Here is a 23,593-nt window from a genome sequence, read left to right as displayed (position 1 = left end):
ATGGGGATATTATTGTCAAATCATCCAGGTCTGGGGAGAGGAATGTATCCACAAGTGGTACTGGAAGAGAAACTGGAATGCTGATGGCCCAGACATTCAGGGGAAAAGTCCAGGTGCAGGGGGTGAGCACAGCCCTGCAGGCTACAGCTGGTGTTGAGCGAGGTAAGGAAGGAGGCAAACCCCGCCAGGAGGATTCTGTCTCCTTGTCCTTACTCCAGTGAACTCAGCTGTGATAACTCCCCTGCCGGGCAGTACCGTGGCCTGAAGGTTTTAATCTCTGCTGATGGGCCATAATGGGCTATAATGGACTCAACCACTGATGTAACAGGCAGATGTAACATCTCAGAAGGTGCCAAATACTCCCGCAGTGTCCCATGATCCACAACATTACATCATCCGTTTAAAGTTCCTGCCCCAAGGGAGGTACCTGGGCATTCCTACCTGAACCTGAATCAATATAAACCCAATAGGTGGTGGGTGTTGGGGATTTTTCTCTGCTGCCTATTTGGGATTACCACCATCACCTGATGGAATCAGTCTGCAACCATCCCTTTGACCAACAAACATCAAAAATAAAACAACCAAGCCTCAGTGTGAGACCTGTGGGTGGTGAGATCTTTCTACTCTCATCTTTTCTTTCTCTTTCTTATACATTTTCTTAAGTGATACTTTTATGCTTTCATATTGCCATATTGCTATAGATAACAACAACCAAAGTGGCTACATACCTGTTTTCCTGTGCAACCAAATTGTTCTACAATGAGCCCTGCATGTGTGTATTTACAAACACTGATCATTCAGTGTCCTTTCCCTCTAATCTGCCCCAAGGGATCTATTAACAAGAGCCTGGGTTACCCTTGCCTTCTAGGGTGGGTTGTAACACTTACACCTCTGCACTCTCTAGTTAGATGGCAGGATGTGGACAAGAGAAAAATGAAGGCTAAGTTGTATAGCTCTGCTTCTTGGCCAAAGGTACCTCACTGCAGTTGATAAAACTCCATGGCTGACCTATCTGTTGAGCAAGCTCTCTGCAGCTCAAGATCACAGCACCCAGGTCTTCAGACCTGTTGGCTTACAGGGATTTTAGATATGCATAATGTGAAAGCTCAGATTGGAGCAAGGCCTGGAATTTCACCTGGAACATAGAATTATAGAATGGTCTGGGGTGGGAGGGACCTTAAATATCATCTCATTCCAACATGTGCAAGGGGTGGGGACACCTTCCACTAGACCAGGTTCTTCCAAGACCCATCCAGCCTGGCCTTGAACACTTCCAGGGATGGGGCAGCCACAGCTTCTCTGGGCAACCTGTGCCAGGGCCTCACCATCCTCACAGTAAAGAATTTCTTCCTAATATCTAATCTAAACATCCCCTCTTTCAGTTTGAAGCCATTCCCCTTGGCCTATCACTACAAGCCCTTGTAAGAAGTCTTTCTCCAGCTCTCCTTCAGGTACTGGAAGGCTGCTACATGTGGGGGTTATCCAGTGTAAGGTGCTGTTGATGGAGGATCTGCCAAAACTGAGCTGCATTGCTATCACATTAGCATGTATTCTCCCTCTTCTTCCTACAAAAAAAAACACCCACAAGTTTTTCTTTCCCTTGCAACTGATGCAAAAGATGTTATACTAAATGTATGCAGGAATTATTCACACACACTGTGGAATTCTTTGTTCAGAAAACAGCTTCTGACAGCAGCACCAGACCTAAGCTGTGGCGATTTCAGAACAACATTTCCTCACTCCCATGAGAACACAGAAAGTTCTGATTCCTCCAAGGCTTCATTACAGCCTACCACTCACTAGCACTTTTACACACTAACCCAAATGACCTCGCTGGCAGGAGGGAGTTGCCAGTGTGTGGTGCCACTGGAGCTGTGCTTCTACCCAGAGGAGGGTGACACCATTGTCACACCAGCCAGGTTCTGGCCTGCTCTGCATGGACAAGTCTTGACTCCAGCAAGGCTTTTGACATCACATCATTATAGACACATTCACCACTGTGTAAAAATACACAATGGGGGAGTAAAGAAGATAGTCAGTCTCTTCTCAGAGGTGATGGGACAAGAGGTAACAGGTACAAATTTTGAAATACAGGGAATTCAATTCAGAAATAAGAAGAAACTTTTCTACCATGAGTGCTCAAACATTGGCACAGGTTTCCTAGAAAGTTTGGCATCACCCTCTTGGGAGATATTCAAAACTCAATGGGACAAGTTCCTGAGCAGGTGTTGGACTCTGATCTCCAGATGTCCTTGCCAACCTCCACAACTCTGTGGTTCTGTGAGCAGGACCTTCCCATCCCTTGGGCACAGAACAGTTTACTCCCGAAGTGTGTCTGGCTGCTACAGCAGATGTTCCACAAGCAACATCAGGTCATTCCCACAACCCCTTCCCTTTTGTGATTCCTCGTGTGGAATTTACTTACTGACAATGCCTGCTCCCTAAGGAAAGCACACATAGGAGAGGAAGACTCTACATCATCTTTAATGAGAACCACTGACACAATTAGTCCACAATGTTGAGACTTCATGCTACCGTCTTCCTTTAAGGCTGGAGGAAAGTTAGGGGTGGCCACAAGTATATTCTGCAACCCAGGAGACACCTCAGGGGGGCCTTTCTCTGAAATGCTTGGCCATGCTGACCTCTGCAGAGGGTCAATGGATATGTGCCAACCTCACCAATGTCTTCTCAGGGCATCCAGTAAGAACCAGTATTTTTGAGCCAGACCTAGCAAGGGGAAATGTTTTATGATATTCTATGGCAAATCAAAACCAAAGCAGAAAACTTATGTTGCAAAGTATTGTTTTGAATATCATGTTTCTATCCCTCACTTGTTCTTCACATAAAGAAAGACTGAAGATTGAAAAACTGTGGGATTTTGGTTTGTTTTTGTTTAAGAAGCTGAGAAATATCACAGTTTCTGCTTTTTGCTGCTCCTGCCAGACACATTGGAGAGGGTCCACTGGCTTTTTCAGTGAAACAGTATTAGGTTGGACTCTTTAATTAAAGGATGTGTCAAAATTAACACAAAAATACCTTTTTAACATAAGCTTCATGTTACACGTTAGGGTCAAATGAATAAAAATTACAAAAAATGCATCACAGCAAAAGCCTTTACACAGTCCATGAATTCAGGCAGCATTTAGGACCCCACATCATCTGAACATCATAAGTTCCCCAGTTTCCACTGGTAGCAGGGATGAGATTCAATTTCCTAATGAAAGGACAAGCACTAACATTCATAAAAAAGCAAAACACTAACACAGACCCCATGTTTGGGGCACTTTGTTTTGTGTTCTATAACCAGCATTTTCCATGCATCTCCTAGTCTTCCTATATCTTCTATAATAGAAACAGGATTTCTGAGGTGGTGGCTGGAATAGCGAGTAAAGCCCCACTATTTGCTTCAGGACTGTGTAGCAAAGTTACTGATGGAGTCTGAATTCTCTTTTTGGCTCTGCCAGGCCCCAGACCTCTGCTCAATGCACAGTCTGAACTAGGGAGGTCTTCAACAAATCAAACCATTATTGTGACCTAATCCAGCAGCCATAAGCCCTGGCCATCTACTACTTCTGCTCAAGACCCAGCCAGAAGAAACCAGGACAGCTGGGGAGGGAGAGCAGAACAGGAGGCCACACATGTACACTACTCACCCAGCTATAATTGCATGGCTTATCATTTCTCAACAGAATGATCCCATTTTCTCACTCTCTCTTTAAAAAAACTGCCTATTTAGCCTGTACAACCATGATTAACTACCTGTGGTAGAGCTGGTAGCATTTTTACAGCCAAGTAAGGAGCAGTAGTACAAATTGCCCTATACTACCATGAATCAAGCTTAGTACAACACCAATTGCCTCCCTACCTGTGCTGAGGGGCCCTTTTCATCACTTAGGCTAGACTAACAGGCAAGCCATGCAGAACACATCCCGTCTGCCCCACAATCAGGTCATAACCTTGGGAAAAGCAACGGGATACATTTTTGTCCATCCCAAAACTGCACAAAGGAGGTAACCAGGACCAGGAAAGGACAGAAGGGGAAATCAGGAGTGGGTTTTGCAATCACAGAGATCTGGCTTTAGTTCCACTGACTCGTATTTGTACACCAAACCCCACAGCAAACTGCAGCAAACAAAAGCTTTTCCCTCCCAGCTGTGCTCACAGCTGAAACATCGCCTATTCCTGCTGCCATCCTGCCTAGCATTGCTTGGGGTTCAAACCCAGGGGTCTGAGCATGTGTACAGTGTCTGGCATCCAGCTGGGCTCTGGTCATGGCCACCAGCCACACATCTAGCACTTGGATACTCCACATCATTTGAAATGGAACTGGGCACCAACTGAGTTCAGACAACTGACTCATATCTTCAAGTATTAAATATTTATTCATGAGTCAAATCCTACTTCCCTCATCTTTGGAGGGAAAGAGAGGTGAGCATGACCTGTCCTTTAACATGAGATACATTTGTCTTTTTAGGTATGAATGACTTCCTGAAGCAAATGGTTCAGGTCACCCCAGATAAACATCCTAGTCAAATCCCAGCTTAGCTAACTTCTAATGAATGAAGCTACCAGTGCATCCCAATGACCTTGACAGGGAAGACAGAAATAGCCAGGCTCTGGAAATCAATTCACAAGACTCATAAAATGAGAAATTATTACAAAACTTCAAATACTATCCAAAAATTATTCCATTTGCTCCTGAAATTCCTTCTAGGTTTCTAGCCACAGACAAGAATCCCTATTCTTCAACATTTTCACTCACATTTCTCTCTCAGAGCACTGCACATTGGCCTGACACATGCTCCTTCCAGCCCTGCATTCCTAGATGCATTCCTCACATTGGCTGCAAATAGCCCAAGCTCTCTCAAGTTTCCTCTTTCTTTCCCATCCACTGCCACGGGCACTGCCCCTTTTGCCACCTCAGGCTGGTATTAGATGCACACAATATTAAGTGATGTTCGTATTATGCTGGACCCCTGGGTTGCTTCTGCTCCAGGCACTCTGCCCTCTCCCCCTGCCCTTTCTCCAAAGACACACCAGCACCAGCCAAATATTACCTCTGCCACTGCAGTGCAGGGCTGGGGACAGAGCCCAGCCTGTGCAGCTGCCTCCCCACCTCCTCAGGAGTAGAAAGGCACTGGACAGAGCAAAAAAAGCTGAAATTGTTGGGTCAGTACAAGCACAGGAATGACAAGAACAGGTCAAGGGAAGCCCAATAAAGATGCTGGAGGAGAGGATCCAATATCCTGGGGTGAAGGGTATTTTGTAGCCTTTGTAGGAAGCAAAATCTGAAGGCTAGGTACTAGTCCCACAACCAGACTGTATTGACCTCACCCTCTTCCCCTCCACTTCTCAACTTCCCCAAAACATATAATTATTTAAGAGTATTGTTGATGCTTGAGGGTGTCCTTTCTGGTATCCATGTTGTGACAGATCCATCTGGCATTCTTCATCACTGTGCCCCAGGTCTCCAACATCAGCGTGGCCTGAAGGCCCTTCTTCCTTCAGAATTCACTAAACTGTGCAGCTTAAGTTTCTGAAGTAATTTTATATTCCACCTCTGTATCATATAGACAGGGGATTCAGAAACAGCCACAGTGATTTTTAGGTTATAATCACACCTTTCTTCTCTAATTCCTCTTTCTCTTTTTCAACTACCTCTTTTGAAACCCTTTCAAAATGCTGCTGAGATAATCTCTCCTCTCTCTTTCTCCCCAAACAATTCCAAGACTAAAATGCTTCTGTCTCTGACACTCTCCCTTCAGTTTATTATTTATCTTTATCATGCAGACTCTTTTATCCCACCACAGTTCCCAAGGCGTTAGGAACATGCAGGAAATGTTCCCAAGGAGTGTAAGGATCAAAAGTGTGATGTCAGACCAGATTATTCCTAAACAATCCCACACTTACATAAACAGAAGGCAGCACTCAACAAATGAGTAGTGAGAAATAAAAAGAGTATAGAGAAGTAATTACAATAAAAACATGTGAGTTTGCTCAGGAATACTGAAATACCGGGAAATTTTTATTTTATCTTTGAAAACCTGCTTTGGCCTCTTTTTACCAACATACTGGTTTCTCCTCAAGCAAATATTCCTGGGAAGGGGTAAAAAAGACACACAACACTTGCAAGCTATCACTGCACAAACCCAGGAGATTCCTCACTGAAGAACCATATAAAAGAAAACTGTCATGGAGCCAAAATATTCTCTTGTGGCAGCCAAGCTTCTTGCAACTTCCCAAATAAGGCCATGACTTTAAAGACTATGTCTTTTCAAAGCCTCACTGATTTTCATTGCCTCGTGAAGAAGCACATTGTTTATGTGTCTGGGTGTGCTGATATTCCAACAGGATGAGATGGGCACAGCTCGGTCGTTTCAAAGCCTGGTTTTCAGACAGAATGAACCAAATAATCACAGGAAGCTTCTAGAGACTGACAGCACTGCTTTGGCCATTGTTTGGGAGTGATTCCTGATGCAAACTGAAACCAGAAAGTGTGAAGATGCTAGCAGGGACAGCCACCATTTCCTAGTACTCTGGGGATAGACCTTAAGTGAATTTTGAAGCAAATTATTATATTCCACCTCACTTTCCAAAGTTCAGAGGCTTTTGCATCAAAGTTAAGGTTCATGTCAAATTTCAGGACATGTTTTGGAGAATTTCTCTATTCTTCAAATACCAGTTTACCCTTATTCAGAGAAATAAAGAAACAAACCCAAGATATGGAATTAGATAATCGTTGTTGTATCTAGTTCATATTTACCATCCATTCCTCTCCTCAAGCCTCTCCAGTATTTTCAGCTTGGGAAATTGTTGAAAATGATCAGGTGCTTCAGTTCAAGTTCTACACTTGAATCACAGCACCGTTTTGCACAATTCTTTGAAAATAAAGTCCATCCTAATAAAACACCCTACATAAAGACTTGCAGGTCTCAGCCACTCCAGCTATCCCATCTTCACAATTATGGTGTGTCCATTCCGTTCATAATCATACAGCAAAAAGTATACTCACAGAACTTCAGGGACACCAACAGAAAAGGAAGAAAAGCAGTCAGGAAGTGGGTCAGTAGAGCTCGTGTGTATTGAGGGCACGAGCTGTTCAGAAGCTACATGCTGTGTAGTACTACTGAGGCACAAAGGAGACAAAAAGCCAGAGGAGAAGAGTACAAGCCAAAGCCAAGCAATATGTCACAGTTGTACCTAAACACCAAGAAAATCTAATTTGGTGGTATGTGACTTTAAGCGACTCCAGCAAAGCTAATTTTTTCTGTCCATGTGCTATGTAACCCAACAGTGTGGGTGGAAGCAGGGTGTCTCGTGCACAAAGCATTGACCTGAGGTGAGTTCCCACCCTCTCCACCTTGATCACACATTCACACTCCTGTTTTCACCCTGTGGAGCACCACGCAGCCACGAATCAGGTGAAAGGGTGACTAAGACAAGAAAACTGATGAATTTCCTTTGCCTGGATTAACAAATTAACAGAACATCCCACAACAAAGTGCTCATGCACTGCCACAAGAGGAGAGCAGTGGGAAGGTCCTTCTAGAGCCAAGGGGGAATAAACACACAATTACACCGGTTTAGGCATAACTAATAAACCATCCTGTAAGGTTTATCTACATGAGAAAACTCTAGAAAGGTAATCTGAATTAACATTTCTGTAATGAATCAAACCATATTAGATCCCTGCAGACACACTCATCATTAATTAAATCAACCCTATTTCATATTTAGTATCATTTACTCTGATGTAAGAATTAAGCTTAATTAAATTAAGGTCACTTGAATGCTGAATCAGATAATATATACAATGGTTTAGTTTAGTTTACCTAATTTACTTTACATTCACTTTTTTGGTCATTTGGCTTAGTTTTCCTTCAAATCTTTGTTCAGACAGCTTTAGAATAGAGAGAGACAGCAAAAACTTGAGGAGATGCTAGAAAAATTCCCCTCCAAATCAAGAGTTTTGAGCTGTCCATGAATTCACCCCACAGGAAAGGGGTACCCGAAGCTGTGTATCCCACTGAGGACACACTGGCAGGGCTGCTGCATGCTCACTCTCCATGAAGGCTCTCTCCTGTCTCTGTCTTCACTAAAGCTCCTCTGGTGCCCAGAGGCTGGAGAGAAAATCAGACCCTGCAAGCCTTGACTTCATCCTCCCGCACTGCAACAGCTGAACAGATGTTGGTGGCCCATGAGAAATGCATGTCCTGAAGGAAAATGCAACAATCCTCAAGGAAGCTGAAGCATTTGATATGGTTATTTTTTAAATAGCAGGTCACGAAAATATCTGACATGTTTTGTACTGTTGGGAAAACACAGCAGTTATCAAAGTTCTTGTTTGTAGTAAAATAACAAAAAATCATAAAAGCCTGCTTTAGGCAGACATGTTACATTGAGTTGCCATATTCATTCACAGTTTTAAGGTCTTCTCATTTTGCTTACCCTACTCCAACACTTAAAAAGTCACCACTGAGTCTTCTAGCAAGCTCCCTTCACATTCTTCTTACGTGACTATGCTTTTTACCATTAAAGAGATTTTTCTGTACACACAGATGTGTAGACAAATGCACTCTGTCGTATTTAGGGCACTAGTCATCTAATATTTTCTGTGATGCAGGTACCATCTGTGAAACTGAACTGCAGTTCAGGCCTATCATACTGAGATGGGTGTTGGGGAATCAGAGATGGAAATTGATATTAGATTATAATCCCACTGCATTCAAATAGAAGACAAGGGCTCTTGCAAGGTCAGGCTTAACCTTTAATACCCAGGCATACCTTTAAATGTTTTTTCAGGGAACCTTTAGCTGTGTTGTTTGTTTTGCAGTGTCCACTCAGGACTATAATCTTTTAAGAGTCACAAAAGGTGTCCAAACCTCTGAAGCAAAAGGATGATGAAGAGGCCCTGATAGCAACAACAGATGACAGCTGGCATCAGGGTGCAACTAAGGTTGCAGTGACAGACTTTGATCAAAGTGACAAAGAGATCAGAGACTGGAAACCATAGAAAACATTCCTAGGTGAGGAAGAAGGACTATTGTTTCAGCAATTTAGCATGGAAATCCTTAGCAAACCACCAGGTTAATCAGACCATGCAGTGATCTAAATGCAAGGTCTTGCAAGGATGGAGTCAGCACTGCGTGGAGGGTCAGACACGGAGCATCATTTCCACTTGGCTGCCCTGCTGCCTTGTGGGGCATCACAGCCTTCTCTGCCACTCCCACTGGTATGGTGCTGACAGACATTCACACAGCTCCTTGGAGAACTGATTCAGGAGACTGAGCCAGCTGGAAACTGGGAGAACTGACTAAACCAGACCTGCACCAGTACTCAGAATAGAGGTAACAGCTAAATGCACACGCGAGGCATTCACCCCGCACAGTTCCGAACACACTTCATAGCTAGAGAAATGTCCTTGTGTGCATTTATTGATCTTACAAACTTTTTCCACGTTCCCTAGCTTGCTGGCTCAGTGTCCCCTCTGCTATTTCTGTAACACTCTCATATTAAATACCATGAAATTTTAAAATAGTATGCTGGCTCAGGTTTTTTGAGCTCCTGCAAAGGGTTCCAGTCTTGCAGTTCCAGGACTATTTTTGTTTAGCAAGCCAGGACAGAAGAGACAAGCAGACCCTTGCAGCTCACCCTTGGGTCACATCTTGAGGAATATAAAATGAGGAGGCTTTCCCTGGGGTCAATAAAACAAGCCCTGGGGGACCCCCCAGTAAGACACACACACTCCTCAGCTATGCTGAACACTCTGATCATCTTTCTGTTCCCTTCTTATTTCCATTTTTGTTTGTGAACCCCTGAAACGGAAGGACCCACCTCACCTGCCTTGCTAGGATGGCTCTGGTAGCCCCAGCCCTCCACACTGTTTCCCAGCAAACCTGCTCCTTGTACCACCTGCCCGCCTCCTCCACTCCCCCAAGGGCTGGGGTTGTTTTTGACTTACTGACAGGTCTTCAGGTAATAATTGTTCATTGGGGGTGAGGGGGATATCTTAAACAACATGCTTATGTTCCTATTTGTATATGTTAAAGGTAAGGACTTCCATGCAGAGGACAGGAATAAGGTAAATTTTGTCTCCCTTCCTAAAAGCTACAAATTTCCCCCTGCTGAGTTCTGCCCTCAAATGAAGAAGAGAGCCTTTACAGCTCCATCAGACCCCAACCCCTTCAATACTTGCACATACAATTAAATTTATGGTCAGTGGTCTTATCACGCTGGCCATTAGGTTCACAAACATCAAGGATGGTGTTCCCAGTAATAAGGTCAAGAATGTGTACAAGTCTTTTCAAGATTAGGGCCTTAATGCCGTAGCATCAGCCAGCTTTCTCCCTGCCTCTGGCATTAGATGTGGGCAGCTGAAATCCCCAAGGATGGAGGCTGATGGCTCCAGGCTGACTTGCAGGTACAGGCAAGTGCCTCTGGACTGCTCCCAGGTGTGTGATGAACCAGACATCCCTGGGCATAACCCCTCACCACAGCCTTGGAGGCAGCTGTGTGTGATTCCAAATGCTGTGAACTAAGGTTTGACAGTTCAGTGCCAATTAAAACAAATAAACACAAAGCCAAGAGGCAGTAGGTCAGGCTCTGGGAGGATCCATCACAATGCTGGGCTACCAGTGGAATCTGAGCTGGTGTTGTGAGTTATGGATCACTGTGGCAGTAGGTGACAAAGCAGCACCTCTAATGGACAACACTGCACGTGCCGAAGTGTGATGAAGAGATGTGGCTCTTTGTTCCACCTACTCTTAGATGGTTCTCACTACCAGACAAGCAAAACAACAAACAGGGACAGATAAAGGACATTTTATTAAGCATACAGGTGAAATGAACATATACATCCATGTCTTCTCTCTTCCACTTACTGAATAGTCAAAAAATTAGCTGCCCGAGAAGCCTGCTTTATTTGGATGATTCAACCCTTACTTCTCAGCATAACAGCTGTGGGATCAAAAACTGACTTACATTCACCTAGGGTGATGTATTTAGTTAATTAAAAGAAAGATTAGCATGCAAATGTATTGCAGCACTCAACACTAATTCATGACGAAGTCATAATATTAAAGTTACCTCATTCTGTCAAAATACACTCGTCCAGTATTTCTCTCATTTTAAATCACAAATCCTTTTCAAAAAGAAATTCACAGATTATCTCAAATCCCACTACTGTTTGGCAGGTGGGAACTAGAGTGACAGACAAAACAGAGCCATGTAATAAAATGATGATTTTAGTATCAAAAGTATTTTAAGTGGGTAATAATAATAGTAAGGAGCTAACGGGAATAGGTGCACATATGCAAGCTGCATGAAATATGTGCATATGGGGATGATTTTTAACTGCCTTGTTTCTGATTTTTAATATTTTTGTAGGCATTTTTTATCTCTCTTTTGATGTCCTCTGGACTACAAACCTTGAATTGAGCAGTGCTAGTGTGTTCAGTGCTGAAGACATATTCCTACTCATCCAGCACACATGTAACAGACATTTCCAACTACAGCTTTTACACTTGAATTTACGTATTTAAGCTATCCTTTCACCATGAGCATTCAGCAGCCCTGGGTGTGTTCAGCCATTCCTGTTGCATGCAAATGCACACCCTCGGAACATCTCTGCAGCCAAGCTCCTGAACCGTGTACAGCTGTGGAAAGAAAAGCATTCAGCATGCAATTAAAGGGATTATGGTGGCCACAGCCCTGCTTCTTGTTAGTTCCACTGTATTTTCTAGATCTCCTCATTACTGAGGGAGTGGCTTACTGATGAGGGATAAAGGAAGGAAGCAACACACATGCTGACTAAGAAGCAGCGAACGATGGGAACGGGAAAAGAAGAAAGGGGAGGAAGGAATGAATGGATGGCAATACACAATGAACTTTGCTGTATTGCTTAGCACTTACTATAAATATGGTTGTCATCCTCAGAAATGCTTTTTGAACAGGAGACTTCAATCTAGCAAAGCAAGGACTTCAACAGGACCAAACTTAAGCCTTAAATCCTGTGCTAGACTGAGACCCAGCTACTTAATCATCTTAATTCCCTCTCAGGTAAGAATTGTCATCCTCCAGCAGATAAAGCAATGATGCCAAAAAGGTTAAGAATTTAGCAGCTGCAGACCAGCTGAGGAAGCCCAGTCTGCCTGCTCCATGCAGCTCACCCCAACAATAAGGGTCTGACCAGCCTTGCTGCAGAAACACAAACTGCTGGAGCATCTCCCTGTGCCTGCAGCCGTGGCACACTGTGAGTCACAGTATTACACAGCTTGCCTTGTTGTTTTTTTTCTTTTTTACTCTCTTTTCACAGAAAAAGATGTCTATCCATCCTGACACCTATGTGAAGCTGAAAAAAGACAGAAATACAACTGTGAGATCTCAAGTTGCAGGAATGACACCTACTGCCTGGGGAATGAACTGCTTACCTAAATGAGATCGAACTCAGTGGTGAGGAGATTCCACAGAACAAATCAGCACATGGACATGAGCCAGCAATGTGTGCTCACAGCCCAGAAAGCCAATTGAATGCTGGGCTGCATCAAGAAAGGGTTGGCTAGCAGGTAGAGGTAGGGGATTTTGCCTCTCTACCTCATTCTGGTGAGATCCCCCCTGCATTGCTGCATCCAGCTCTGGAGTCCCCAGCACAGGAAAGAGAGGGACCTGTTGGAGTGGGTCCAGAAAAGGCCAAAGATCATCAGCAGGCTGGAGCACCTCTCCTGTGCAGAAAGGCTGAGGGGGTTGCCCAGAGAATAAAAGGCTCCAGGGACACCTTAATGCACCTTTCAGGACTCAAAGGGGGCTTATAAGACATAAGATGGAGACATTTTTACCAGGACCTGTGGTGACAAGGGGCAAAGGTTTAAAACTGGAAGAGGGCAGGTTTACATTAGACATAAGGAAGAATTTCTTTATGATAAGGGTGGTGAGATAGTGGAACAGGTTGCCCAGAGTGGTGGTAGGTGCCCATCCCTGGATGGGGCTTTGAGAAACCTGGTCTAGTGGAGGGTTCCCTGTCCATGGTTTTTAAAGTCCCTTCCAACCCAAACCATTCTGTGATTCTACAAAATAGGTCCAGGGTCCAGCCCCAGTGCTGACTGTGAGGGTGATCACATGAAAGCCCACAGGAAATTCAGTCAGGGAGGGAGGTTCAGTGATTTAAGAAAGGTGTTTAATTCCTGGTAAACAGTATATATAACTCAGGGCAAGTAAAAACACCTCCATCATGAACTCTGGTAAAAAATACGTTTTTTGGACAGGGAACATGGTCAGTAGTTAGAAAATGCTCATCCATACCAACAGTTAGGCTACACAGTTTGTACCTCAAAGACTTAGGGAACCTGCAGTGGGAGGGTCTGCAGAGCATAAAAGGAAGAGCAGGAGCAGTATCTCTCTCAGTAAAAGAAATATTTTAATTTGTACTAATAGCATTTCCCGAAGAAATGGTTTCTTGAGCATTTCTGGTGTCAGGGAGCATTGTCACAACCTTTCAGCTTCCTGCTTGCTCCTACTGTATATATACACCCTTTGCATATGGAAAGGGAATTTTCTCTTCTTTTGTCTTCCTATGCAAAGACTTCATGACCCAGCTCACCCTACCAAACCCCACGTGGCTACATTGGCACAGCTGAGGGGAACAAGAATGGGAACTCAGAAGAATTATATAAACTAACACTGAACTTAAAATAAATGTAAGGCTTGAATGCCTGCATCAAGAAGGAAAGTCAAAAGTTTCTGGCAGCCACATGTCTCCACAACTTCAGGACTGTGAAATATCCAGTGAAATGTAATGCTTCGCTGGTTCTTGTGGTATTACAGAATGGCACTTTGGATAGTCAGAACTGTGAAGGTTTCCAGGCTCAAATTTTTGGTAAGGACTTGCCCACTGTCTCCTCTGATTAATAAAGATAGATAGATAGATATTGTCCTGGGTTGCAGTGTATTCTATTACCATCCTCATGACCTGTGGAAATCAGGTGGGGCAGTGTTTCCTTGCCTTCTCCCCCCAGACTATCTTGCTGTTAATGGCCCATCATTGTCCTGCCCCATGACTCAGAGATAACTCACTCCGGACTATCTTCTGTTAACGAGCCTAATCAACACTTGGCCTCATGACTCATTACCCCATTGTGAGATGCTCCACCCAGAGGGAGGAACCAAGCATCCCATCGTGGATATAATCTGAGACTGAACACCAGAGACAACCCTTTCCACTGGATTTCCAGAGGACGGGAGCTACAGAGCCACCACCGGACCTTCTGAGGAAGAGAAGACCTTTTTTTTCTCTACAGGATCACTGCTTCAGAGGACTGCAACCACCATTCTACCAGACTGCTACCACCACCCTGCCTAACAGGGACTCAGGTTGTATCTTGACTCTGTCAGTTTGAACCAGTGTTTTCTTTTAGTCTTGCTTTTTTCCCTTTTCTTTAATTTTCCCCATTAAATTGTTATTCTGACTTGGTGCCTCCCACTGGTTTGTTTTCAAACTAGTACAGATATCTTAACACTTCTACAGCTCTCAACTGATGAATGGTTTGGGAAAGACTGTCAGAAATACTCCAAGCGTTTGCTCAACGCTAAAATGCAAAGTCTCACAGGAAGAAGCATTCTGTAGTGCTAAATACACCAGAAATGGAGGGGCGGGGGGAATTAAACTGTTTTCAGTTTCACAGGGTCGCAACCTGGACTGAAACACACTTGGAATATTACTGGGTGATGTGCATGCCCACCCAGGAACCCAGAGCTGTCACCGGGAGAAGGTGATGGATGAACCATGAGGCTCCTACAGCGCAGGGTAGAGATGTCTGCACCAGCCCAGTCACTGGGAAACAGCCTGCCCTTACACTGCAAAGCTTTCCGTGGGCTAATTAGCCAGGAAAAAGGTAGATTAACTCAAGCAAGGTTGTGTGGCAGCCTGTCTGAAGGTCTGGTGTCTTCTCCCTGGGTGGCATCAGGGCTGCACTGTGACAGGGACAAGGGCTTTTACTGGTGCACCCATCAAGGGTGCCGTGGTGGGTTTTGGTCGTTTCCCCTCATTACAGCACATTAGATCAAAAAGCAGATGAAATGGAAGTCTTGGGCAGGTGACTGCAGACAAAATCTGCCTGAGGGCGAACAACGGGCTGAGATGAAGAAATGGTGGCACAGGTTACTCCACCTCACCTCCCTGCTCCTGAGAAACTGAGCCCAGGCCACAAGGCTGAGAAAATGAAAAAGGAAGGGAAGCACTGTGGATCGATCCCCAGTGTTCTGCAATGGCTATGAAGAAAACAGAAAATATGTGGGGGCGATGGACAGCTGGGGCAGCTTTTGCTGCTTACCTCCTGCAGTGAAGGACAATACCAAAACATCAGTGAGTGTTTTTTTAAATGTAAATAGAAAGAGGATGAGCTGATACTACGGTCCTGATTCCGCAAAGAACCCTGAAATATTTATAATGACCTTCTCAGATAAAGAACACCTGCAGCTCATTCAACTTATTTTAACTCAACTTATTTCAATTCTGTAATTATTAGGATTGAAAATTAGTTATAATTAATTTCATTTTGGCAGCAGCTTTAGAAATATTTTCTAAAGAGGTTCCATACTGCTCCTTACACAGTGTTCAGAACTGAGTGAAACTATGACATAGCAAGAAAAAGGAAAGAAATCACAAAACTGCTGACTTGCAAGATATGGGAAGTTATTTGAAACTGAATTGTGTTTGCACTTTGGAAAGATTTTGATGATTTCTTATAAGAAATACAAATACATAAAGTAAAATACTTCGAAAGAGAGGAGTAGTGTACTGCCCAAAGAAGTACCCAGCCAAGTGCAGACAGACTAAGCAGACACCTTTAATTGTGACACACTTCTAATGGAGCTGTTCTGCACTGGGCTGTCTCTTGTTTAACAAGGTCTGAGTGACCCAGGAGCAGACAGAAAGGACACACCACACAAACCCACAACATTGAGTTAAACAGACGTGCACATTTGAAAGATTACCTTCATGCTCGGTTATACCACTACAAAAATACAAGAAAAAATACCCAAAAAGTGAGGGATTGCACAAGAAGATATCCAGAGTCTATGCTTTATTTTAGAGAGGGGAAAAATAAGTTAAAAATATACATGAAAGAGGCACAGCTGGACTGCCTGGTCCACAGCCTGACAGGGTATGCTGATGGAAACCCAGTGTTGCCTGTGCCCAATGAGACACCACTGCTGCCTTTACATGGGCACAGCCAGCGTGGTGCAACCTTCAGTGGAGGTCCAAAATCTGCTGACAACGAGTTTGTCTGCAGCTAGAGCTTACCTAGCCCTCTAAAGATCAAGGCTGAGCTAACAAAAGCAATTTTCTGTCAGCAGCATAGTACCCACACTTGGGATTTTGCTGACCAAACCATGGCAGGCAAAGGGGTGGGTGTTTTCCTATGGAGAGATGCTGGCAGAACTGTGCAGCACAGTTGAAAGGCTGCAAAGCTAAACATATCCAAAGGCAGGGCTGTGGAGGGTGGTCTGACAGCTCCCAGCTGACCCCAGGAACCCACAACCACACACCACGATGCCACAGCACACAGCAGGAGTCAAAACATGGCAGGACAGAGCCTTCGAATTAAACAAAAATTAGCTAAGCTACAGGCATATTGCTCCAGCTCAGAAATCAATTACTAAGTGACAAGGTTAAATGATATTTTATAGACAACTTGATTTTATTATCCATCTCAGGGTGTGCTCCTGCTTTTATACTGGAAACTCTGAGCTACAAACAGTGAGGCTGGTAACCCCAATTTTGATGACATTATAAATAAAAACATAATGTTCTCTCTAGGTTTTTACAGATGCAAACAGAAAGAAATGGTAAAGAGAGAAAAGTTAGAAAATAACACTGCATAGATACAACTCCAGTTACCCTCCACTCAAACTGAAAGAATTAGCAAGATTTTTGATTTATCTCATGAACTGGGGAGGACACTGAAATGCTCCATACATTGTGTTTATTGGTTTAAATGTAAAGACTTTGCTTGCTTATGTCTGAAAACAAAAGGGTTAAGAAGAATGATGTATATACCTTCCTGTTATTAAAACAGGTTTGTACTATGAATATTCAGTCCTCCTTTTCTCAACATGTTGTTGCATCCATTTAAATTAGAGCTAAACACAACAGCTTTTTTGGATTTCCCATTGGTAGCCATACAAAAGCATCAGAACAAAAAGCCTGACTTTAGCTAAACATTAAGGTGCTCCGTGACACTGCTTTCCCCCATAACTTCTGTGCTGAACTCATGACTTTGACTCGGATTAAAGCACGTGTTACCACAAAAGAGTAAGGAGGTACAGTTTTAATCTGAATAATCCTGTTTAGAGGCTGGTTCCATCTCTGGATATTCACTGTATGTTCTGTTTAGAAAAACCCTAAGTGCTTAAAGTGGGAGGCTTCCCCCCCATCACTGCCTCAGGACCACAGCACAGAGAGCAAATGTACACTCACTACAGCCACGGCAAAGAGAGAGACAGATTTTTTCAGGGATAAACCCAAAATGCTATATCTGGGTTTTTTTTTTAAGAATAGGGACCCCTGAAACACAGATGCCTTATAAACTACAAGCATGACTAAGAAATGACAGGTTACACCTCTCTTGACAGAATGTTAAAATTTTTACTTTCATCTACAGCAATATTCATAGACATTTTCCCAAACGTGAGCTAATTCTATTACTTCCAAGAATAAATTAATATCTGCTGTCAAATAACCTCTACATTTGTTGTACTAAAGCAGTATTTTTGTATACTAAAAAATAATAACACCTCTGCACCTTAACATTTTCCACCCAGGGATCCTAATCCACTTTTGAGACAGAACATCTATTATAATCTGTTTTATTACTAAGGTGCGTGGTGCACCCACTATTCACACACTTCATACCTTTGAAGTGAAAACATTAGGAATCATCAAAAAATGGAAACCATCACATAAATGCAATTTATGTGCAAAGAATAGCATTGTAATCTATTCACCACAAAAAGTGACATAAATAAAACACACATGGCTAAGCAAATGTTTCAAGGAGGTTTTTATTAAATGATTATATAGCCTGCCAGGGTATTTTGGAATTACACAGCTTGTATTTATTAAACAAGAATTGTTATTGGAAAAGGTGATTTACAGACACATGTTTACTGACAAGTACAACCTATTCAGTAATGTCTGTATATGCAAGGGAAAAGAATCAGTAATGGAAGCCTTTAAAATCAGGAATTCATTAAACCCCCTCCCCCAAAAAATAATATACATTAAGTATAAAAGTGGTATTTATAACAAAAGACTACTTGAAGCGTGATACACCTGCAAGATGCCAAGTGTCACATGGGGAAAGCTGGAAAGGGCAGCTGCACAAGGACACGCCCAGCAGCACACACAGACCAGCTCCGGCCACCTCACCCAGAGCAGAGGCAGCCTGGGAGGGTGCAACCTAGAGAAGCACCCCCTCCATCATTGTCAAAAGTGAGGATATGGGGAAGTTCTGGAGCCTCTCCTGGAGTTAAGCTGCTTTTTCCTTCCAAAACACCCTGTGGCTGACCTCCTCTGAGAGTGCCCTAGCTCTCCTGGTGGGGATTACTCTGGGTACATTATGATACCCTAATTCACAGTCTGTCTGGGTGGGTCTCTCTCACCTGCTCCCTCTTCCAACAAAAAGTGCAACCACCAAATGTGTAAATTCATGTGGTGCAGAACATCTTCAATGGGAGAAACCCAAAATCACTGCAGCCTCCCAATCTGCCCGTGGTGCCTCCTTGGGGTTCTGAAAGATGTGCTTATGAGTCAGTAAGTCAGCTTTCCCTCTTCCTGGGGAAAGAGCTCTAGCAACCCTTCTTCACGGGGCAAGAGTTCTCCCAGCTGGGCTGCCAACTGAGCAGGAGGGAGCAAGGGAAAACTTCGCTACCATCTGTTGTGTTTGATGATTTATCCCCAGAGGTCGCTGACTCGCATTCTAATCAGACCAGGTGAGACGGACGCAGACACACCTTTTGTGTGGAGACCAGAGACACAAGACCACCAGACACATGACACAGCAGGTTTGTGTGCTTTTGGCCCTCCCCAAGAATGCAATTTTAAGCAAATGAGGAAAATTAATGGTAATGTAAATGGCTAAAAAAATCGATGCAGCTCCAAGTCTTCAACACACATGATAGCGCCAGGAGTAAATGTAACTGTAAATGCAGGCGAAGGCTTTTTTGGACTCCCACTGTACTTGCTAGGAGCAATGCCAACCTTGCAATTCAGGAATCAGGCACCACTGAAAGATATCTGGCTTCAAACTGTTATTTCCATTTTTAAGGTTTCCCAAAGCAGTTTTACTTTGCTAAAGATAATAATTAAGTGGAAAAATTCACTAGTATTAAAGATGAATCAGGGCTGGGTTGCTCCGAGACACTGACAGCTCAAGGGAACTCGAATAAATGAGGAAAGAGAGAGGTTTGGACGAGCATAAAACAAACCAAATAACGTTTCCCCTCCATCCTTCCACTAGGAAATTGGGTTGGTGGGGCTTCTTTGCCCTTCCTGTTCACAAATGACAAATTGACCTCGGGAAAACTACGAGCTGTAGCACCCACTGCCTGAGGAGAGGGAGACTCCGGGAGATCCGGCTCGGCCCATGCTGGATGCTCTTGAGAAATGTCCCGTCTCCCCTTCTCCGGTGAATTCCTCGTTCCCTTCCTCCCACACCGCTCTCCCCGCCCAGGGGTCCTTCGCCCGAGGAAGGTCTCGCCGTCCCCCCGGGCTGCACGGCCAAGCATCACCGGGCAGATCCCGGCTGCACGGTCCGGCAGCACCGGGCGGATCCCGGCAGCAGGGCAGGGCAGCACAGGGCAGGATCCCTGGCTGAAGGACACGGCAGCACCGGGCAGATCCCGGCTGCACGGCCCGGCAGAACGGGCACATCCCGGCTGCTGGGCACCGCGGCACCGGGCACATCCCAGCATTATGGCACGGCAGCACCGGGCACATCCCGGCTGCTGGGCACCGGGCACATCCCAGCATTATGGCACGGCAGCACCGGGCACATCCCGGCTGCACACCGCGGCAGTGTTTCACAGACGCTTACAGCCTTTTGTAACCGCGAGATAATCTGTCAGATGGACTTAGGCACCGACAGTCAAACACGCCAAAAACGTCACCACCCACTCGTACTATCCATCCGGTGAAGGACTAGGAAGCGCCGCATTGCTTAACCTCTCCTCCGCCTTCCACTCGCACAGGAAATCCCCACCCCCCACGGCGTGACACCGCGCGGGGGCCCCGAGGTCCCCCCACGGCTGCGGAGGGGGCTCTGCGGGCGCCCTGCCCGCGGCGCTCGGTGCAGCCCCGCCCGCCCGCACTCACCTCATCTTCCCGGCGGGGCGCGGCGGCGGCGGCCGGGGCCGGGATCGGGGCCGGGGCCGGGACCGGGCGGTGGCGGCGGCGGGACGGGGAGGGGGGGGGGGGGGGCTCCGGCGGCGGCACCGCCCCAGCGGCAGCGCCGGGCCCCTGGGCGCTAGCCGGGCAGCGCGGCGCCGGGCAGCCCCTCCGCCGGCCCGGCCATGTTGCCGGCTCCCGCCCGGCTGCGCTGCTTGTGTCTGTGTGTGTGGGCAGGACAAAGCGCCGCCGCCGCCGCCGCCCGCCCCGCTCCGCTCCCACGCGCGGCGGGGCCGCGCCGCCCCCCCGCCCCGCCCCGCCCCGCGCCGCCCCCGCCGCGGGTGTCGGGGGAGCCCCGGCCCTGCCCGGCCCTGCCCGGCCCTGCCCGGGTCCCCCGCCCGGCGCAGGTGGGGTCGGGAGCGGCCGCGCTCCGCGTGCGGCACCGACCGGCGGCTCCGGGCTCCGCCGGGCTCCCCGAGCCGTTCCCTGGTGGAGCGGGGCAGTGCCGAGGTTGCAGACCTCTTCTCTGCGCAGTGCTGGGGGGGTCCTGTACACCTGCGTTCAGAACCGCTGCTTTTGTGGATGGAAGCAGGAGCAGAAATGGCATTTCCAGCTAATAGGAGGGCAGCTGTGGTTCCCGCTCCGTCACCCTTCCCACTTGTCTCAGCGAGTGTCCCTGCGAGCTCTCCTGCCCTGCTTTCAGCCTGGTCCTTTCTCCACACCCACCTTCCCACCACCCACCCCGGGAACCCTGGGCTGCCTCCCAGTCCTGTGTTTCTCCCATCCAACTCTCCTCCCCACTCCACATCCCAGCCCGTCCCTAACCCTCTGCCCTTCTTCTTCCAGTCACCTCCTGCCAACTCCCTTGTGCAACCCAAACCACAGGGTGATGATCCGGAGCCTGGAACTTCCCTTACCTTTCTCCATGTCTCTTTACCTCTTCCCATGCACCATCCAGTAGAAAAAAGATTATGTTGAACTTGGTATCACTTGAATATCCTCAAGGATCTGCCATGATACAGGACAAAATTATGCAGTTGTTTCTCAGGTCTTCCATACATAGGTCACCATAACTTGTTTGCTATGTCTCAAGAGTAAAGGTTCTTCTCACTGATTCTCTGTGGGTCATCTCCCACTGATCTCTCCCCGTTCTGCATCACCCAGTTTAGACACAAAAACCCCCAACCAACCATGTAATCCCACAGCAAGCAGTGGGTTTCCAGGCAGCTGGCGTGTGTGTGCACATGGTGTTGGGAACAGTAAAGGCTTCTGGCCCTCTCCCTCTCTCTGTGTCTGTGTCCCAATTAACACTGCCCACATCACTCCCTGAGACCTCCATCACGTGCTGGGAAAGGCACGGGAGCTTTATCCCCTTCTCTGTGTGCAGGGTCAATTTTGGGAAGGCGCAGGCAGTGTGGCTGGGAGGGTGGGCTGTGTGCAGTGTGGCTGGGAGGGTGAGCTCTGGGCAGTGACTCCGATGCAAGGTTGTGCGAGGCCCCAGGGGAACGTGGCCATGGTGCAGAGCAGACTGTGGGACTGCACGGGACAGGACCAGGAGTGGCACAGAATGTGCAGGAGATGCAGAGCAAATCAGTGGGGGCCATTTTCAATAGAAATACTTTCAATTTTTATTTCCATTTCTCTGAAAATTTATATACTCATGCCAATACAACACTTATTTTCACTGTAGTAGTAACCTATGCCACCATTGCAAAAATCAAGCCCATAGATTTGATGCCCTACAGAGCTATTTCACCACTGACATGTCAAGCTTTGCTGCTGTCCACTGCAGCTCCATACCAAATAAAATATACCACAATAACAACAACAATACGACAGCAACAAAACCCATGGTAGTAATAATATATATGCTTTTTATTCAAGGTCATGCTTATTTCTTGATAGCTAATACATATCTGATAACTGCTGTTTTCATTAATATGTTTAAAAAATAATTAGAGTTACTGAAGGGCCAGGGGGAGGGAACCCCACCACTTCTGTCCCTCACAAGCACAAATCCCAGCTCATGCTTTCTATGTCCCATAGCAGGTCTGCTCCATCCTCTTCCCAAGTGATCCCACCAACGAATCTAAGCTCATTCAGACAGAAAGGGTCTCCTAAAGAAGCTGCTTCCCTTATATCTAAGAGGCGTCCTTGTTTGTTTGAACCCAAAATGATAGACCTTTCTTATAAGCAATTATCCTAAATCTCCTAGGAGGCACAATATATGTTGTTTGTATAAAGCAACAGCTGTGGCAGGCCACAGATCTGATGTGAAGTCTCCCCCAAGTGACAGTGGCTTGGAGAAACTCATCCACATAATTTGTGATAAGGTTGCTGAAGGTAGTAAGCATATGAAGAAATAATGAGCAAAAATAAATCCTATTTTCTTATTACTATCATCTGACTAATTCTTTAGAGTGTGGGTCACTGACCAGCACATGGGACATACAGGAGACAGCATAAGGCAGGGAGGATGCCTATTATAAACTACAGAGTTTCATGGTAACACTAGAATTTAAAACTTGATTAAAATAGAAAATCTGTATGTGAGTTCACTGATAATCTGTTTTTTCAAAAAATAATTTCCTTAAGATATATTTATACATGCACAAATCAAACAGGCAAATTTATGTAAATCACACTATGGTTGAGATATAAAATGAGAATAAGCAAAAATGTCTTCTGCAAAGACTTTTATCTGTTCATGTCGGCTGCACAGCATAAAGGGGCACAAAGAGCTGAACCCACAGCCACCACATGCCTCAGTACTGACACATCCAGCCCTGGCAGCTGCCCACGAGGGACTGCAAGCCACTTGGCAAGGGCAGGGGTGGCTTCTGCCACTCACTGCTTTGTACCTGCACTGCCTCCTGAGCACAGGTACTCTCTGTCCCTGGGCAAGCTGGTTATAAACTTGGGCAATGTCTACCCTTGCAAAGGGTTGGGAGGCTTAATTGCCCATGAGGTGGTTGAGAAGTGATGCAGAAATGCAGTGAGGTTACTAGACAATTATATTTGCTGCTTTATTATTTTTACAGAAAGAAGCAAGACAGAAAAGACAGATGCCAATCTTGCTGGCCACTAAAGGTACAAAAACCAGAGCAGTTAAAAATCTTTCTTGTATCAGAATCCACAAGGCTTCCTGACCAACATTTGTTGGTTGACCACCAGATCACTGTGTTCACAGAAAGACATGACTGGACCATGTAA

At 45.6% G+C, this 23,593-nt stretch overlaps 1 protein-coding gene across 1 annotated transcript in view; it reads right to left on the bottom strand.

Annotated features, from left to right (window-relative positions):
* EVL (Enah/Vasp-like) overlaps positions 1-20,448 on the bottom strand; it is a 147,935-nt gene extending 127,487 nt beyond the window's left edge. Inside the window, exon 1 of the mRNA XM_069018251.1 lies at positions 20,369-20,448. Coding sequence (XP_068874352.1) covers positions 20,369-20,373 — 5 coding nt within the window. The 5' untranslated portion in view covers positions 20,374-20,448. The remainder of the gene's footprint in view (positions 1-20,368) is intronic.
* Positions 20,449-23,593: the final 3,145 nt, after the last annotated feature.

Source organism: Aphelocoma coerulescens, chromosome 5 (genome assembly GCF_041296385.1).
Source record: "Aphelocoma coerulescens isolate FSJ_1873_10779 chromosome 5, UR_Acoe_1.0, whole genome shotgun sequence".
Lineage (NCBI taxonomy): Eukaryota > Metazoa > Chordata > Aves > Passeriformes > Corvidae > Aphelocoma > Aphelocoma coerulescens.
This window is presented reverse-complemented; position numbering and strand designations above follow the sequence as displayed.